General features: G+C 28.8%; 1 protein-coding gene across 1 annotated transcript in view; it reads left to right on the top strand.

Annotated features, from left to right (window-relative positions):
• LOC100575504 overlaps window positions 1-2973 on the top strand; it is a 5883-nt gene extending 2910 nt beyond the window's left edge. Inside the window, exons 2-4 of the mRNA XM_016809192.2 lie at window positions 46-192; window positions 1291-1447; window positions 2391-2973. Of these exons, the coding sequence (XP_016664681.2) occupies window positions 46-192; window positions 1291-1447; window positions 2391-2951 (865 nt within the window). The 3' untranslated portion in view covers window positions 2952-2973. The remainder of the gene's footprint in view (window positions 1-45; window positions 193-1290; window positions 1448-2390) is intronic.
• Window positions 2974-3372: the final 399 nt, after the last annotated feature.

Here is a 3372-nt window from a genome sequence, read left to right as displayed (position 1 = left end):
TTTCAAATAAAAATGTCTGATACGTTTGATATTTATAAATTCTAGAAGATTACCAGAGATTTCATGTCTCTGGCTAAAAAGCGACCCAGACTTCAATTTAAGGCACAAACGTGACGCAGCGGAGGAAATTATTTTGGAAAGTTCTGGCCTAGGAACAATAAAAAATCTACGGCTCAAAATAAGAAGTATAAGGTAATTTTATATTAGTTATTTTATTAATATACTAATAATACTTTTTAGTATAATAGAATATATTTTTAGTATAGGTACCTAGGTATATTAGCAAAGTAAAGCCGTTACTATCCAACACTGGATAGATGTCTAGGTTTAAAACAAAATAGGCACATTCATTAATTTCAATCAATTTATACTTTACTTTGTTGTCTTAATTAGAATATGCATCCCTTATTTCTTTGACGTATGGTATAAACGACTTAAGTCAAAAATTGACATTTTTGTCTTAGTTTTATTAAAATCAAACATTTTTATATTTTATTGGTACAGATCACGTAAGTTAAAACTATAACTCACTATCAGTGAAATTTGGTTTGGTCTAAACATTTTAAGCCACATTATATTGCGTACTACTAGTATTTAGTGATGATCAAAACAAGCCCAAGACATTTGCAAGACCCTTGCTATTTATATAAAAAAAAAACTAAATAGCTGTTATAGCAGTGTGTAGGTTTTTTGCTATGATCTCTAAGATGAAACTTAAGTCCAATATATTATGGTATAGTTCATTTATAATTTATAAACATAAAACAAGTTAAACAATTGGTTTTTTGTATATATTTTGTGAAAATAGCAAAAGTCTTGCAAAAGTCTTGGTCTTGTTTTGATCATCACTACTAGTATTGGGTAAAACTAGTCGTTTTTGACTTAAGACATACACCAAAGATTTGGTTTTCAAATAACATAGGGGTAAATCTTAATGTCGAAGTGGTTCAGAATCGTTTTCTTCGTTTTTTAGCATTTAAATTTAAAGGCGAATGTCCACGTCATTCACATTATAATAGAATATTATATTTCAATATACAATCGCTAAATACAAGGAGAAGTATCCTTTATTATTTATTTTTATTAAAACAATTAAATGACTATAAATTTCCCTAAATTTACTGGAACAATTAAATTTTTGAGTTAATACTTAATCCACCACAAATCAAGAAAGTTTTTTCTATTGTACTGTGTCACTACACAATTTTATATACCTATATATTGTTTTGTAAATGGAGTTTTTTTCATCAATAAAGATAATAATAATAATAATGATTTTAATTCGATTAGATGTACATATAACCAGGAAGTAACAAAAATTAACAAGTCAAAGTCTACAGGATCTGGTACTGCAAATGTTTATGTTCCAAAACTGCAGTGGTTTGAGTATGCGGACAATTTTTTGAAAAAAAATAATGATGGTGTTAAACAATCAGAAACAAATCTAGTAAGTTTTTAAAAATATATTTGTTTGCTACAATATTAATAATTTATTGGATCTGTTATAGTTATAAAATCTTGTTTTCAAAAAATGTATACATTTTGTATTAAATCATTCGATTCTGCCAAACCACTGCTCCTTCTCCGACAAAATAATCGGCCAAACTATTTCTTTTATCTTTTGCTTCTGTATTAGAATTTCGCTGCAATATTGTTCCCAAATGCTGTAAACCAGTAGGACTAGTATCATTCCTCCATGAGCCATTAAGAAGACGTCCAGTTTCTGTATCTTCTATATCTACAGATATTGAATTTGGATTCTTTCCACTTTTTCTGATCCAGTTATGAAGTGCACAAGCTGCTTTTACTAATTGTATTGTATTTTCTGGTGTTAATGTTATTGGCCTTCTAAATACACGAAAACGACTTGATAGGATACCAAATCCGTTTTCCACTATACGCCTTGCACGACAATGCCTATAATTATAAACCTTCTCTCTTTCTGTTAAATGGTTGCGTCTGGCATAAGGTTTCATCAAATATGGTAGTAACGGAAAAGCATCGTCTCCCAAAATCACAGAATCTGTTGGTGTATCCAACACTTGTTCTTCTATTGCCTTTTTTAAAGCAGATTTGGCAAATATACCGCCATCAGAATTGCTACCATAACTACCAATATCTATGCAAGTGAAGTTATAATTATGGTCAACCAGAGCTAATAATACAATACTGAACGTCCCTTTATAGTTAAAATAGTTGGACCCGGAATTTGCTGGACATTCCATAACGATGTGTTTACCATCAATTGCCCCGATGCAATTGGGAAAATTCCACAATGAATTAAAACCATCCATTATTTTGTTCCATTTAGATTTCTCACGTGGAACCTGAAAAATGATGTTATACAATTATTTTTTGCTCGTTCTAATATATTACTCCTATTTTTTTAGTTCACAACACCTTCAAACTGTTCAAACGATGCTGAAACAATTGTTGGTGGCACAAATAACAATGCTGAAATAATTACTACAGAGCCCGAAAGTGTATGCAACACTGATATACTAAATGATACGAATACATCTCCAGCTCAATTAGCAAAGCGCGTGAAGAAAAAAAGTGGACAAAATTCAAATAAAAAGTCAAAGATTGATTCCTCGTTAGATAATGCTGTTGAAACACTAAGAGCTGTATGCAAACTAAAAGCAACAACTAATGAATTTAATATTTTTAGCAATCATGTAGCGGCTCAATTGGAAAAATTACCACTAAGGCAAGCATTGGAATGCCAAGAAAAGATACAGAGCATGTTGACTAGTGCCCGATTGAACATGATATCTAGACCATTATCACCAGTATTAAGCGAAACATCTCAAACATTTGATGATGATTATGATGTTTTAAGTACAGATAATGATACAATTGAAATTGTGCCACGCTTCGCTCACCCTATAAATGAACCACAGGATAATGCACAACTGTATTATAATAACTGGACTGATAATGATTGTTAATTGTTAATTTCATAAAATTATCATAAGCGGTATTAACTATTTTATTTTAAATTTTTTAAGAGTCAAACATTTATTTTATTATGTTTAATGTTTTTTGTTTTTATTTTGGATACTAAAAATATCAAGAAGACATTTTTAAATTTTATTTTGAATTGTTAATTGTTAATTTCATAAAATTATCATAAGCGGTATTAACTATTTTATTTTAAATTTTTTAAAAGTCAAACATTTATTTTGTTATGTTTAATGTTTTTTGTTTTTATTTTGGATACTAAAAATATCAAGAAGACATTTTTAAATGTTATTTTGATTTGTGATTGTTAATTTTATAAAATTATCTTAAGTGGTATTAACTATTTTGTTTTAAATATCTTAAGAGTTAAATAAGTTTTTTATTTAGGTTGTTATATTGAAGTTATAA

Source organism: Acyrthosiphon pisum, chromosome X (assembly GCF_005508785.2).
Source record: "Acyrthosiphon pisum isolate AL4f chromosome X, pea_aphid_22Mar2018_4r6ur, whole genome shotgun sequence".
NCBI classification, from domain to species: Eukaryota; Metazoa; Arthropoda; class Insecta; order Hemiptera; family Aphididae; genus Acyrthosiphon; species Acyrthosiphon pisum.
Note: the sequence above shows the minus strand (reverse complement) of the source record. Positions and strands in the feature narration are given on the sequence as shown.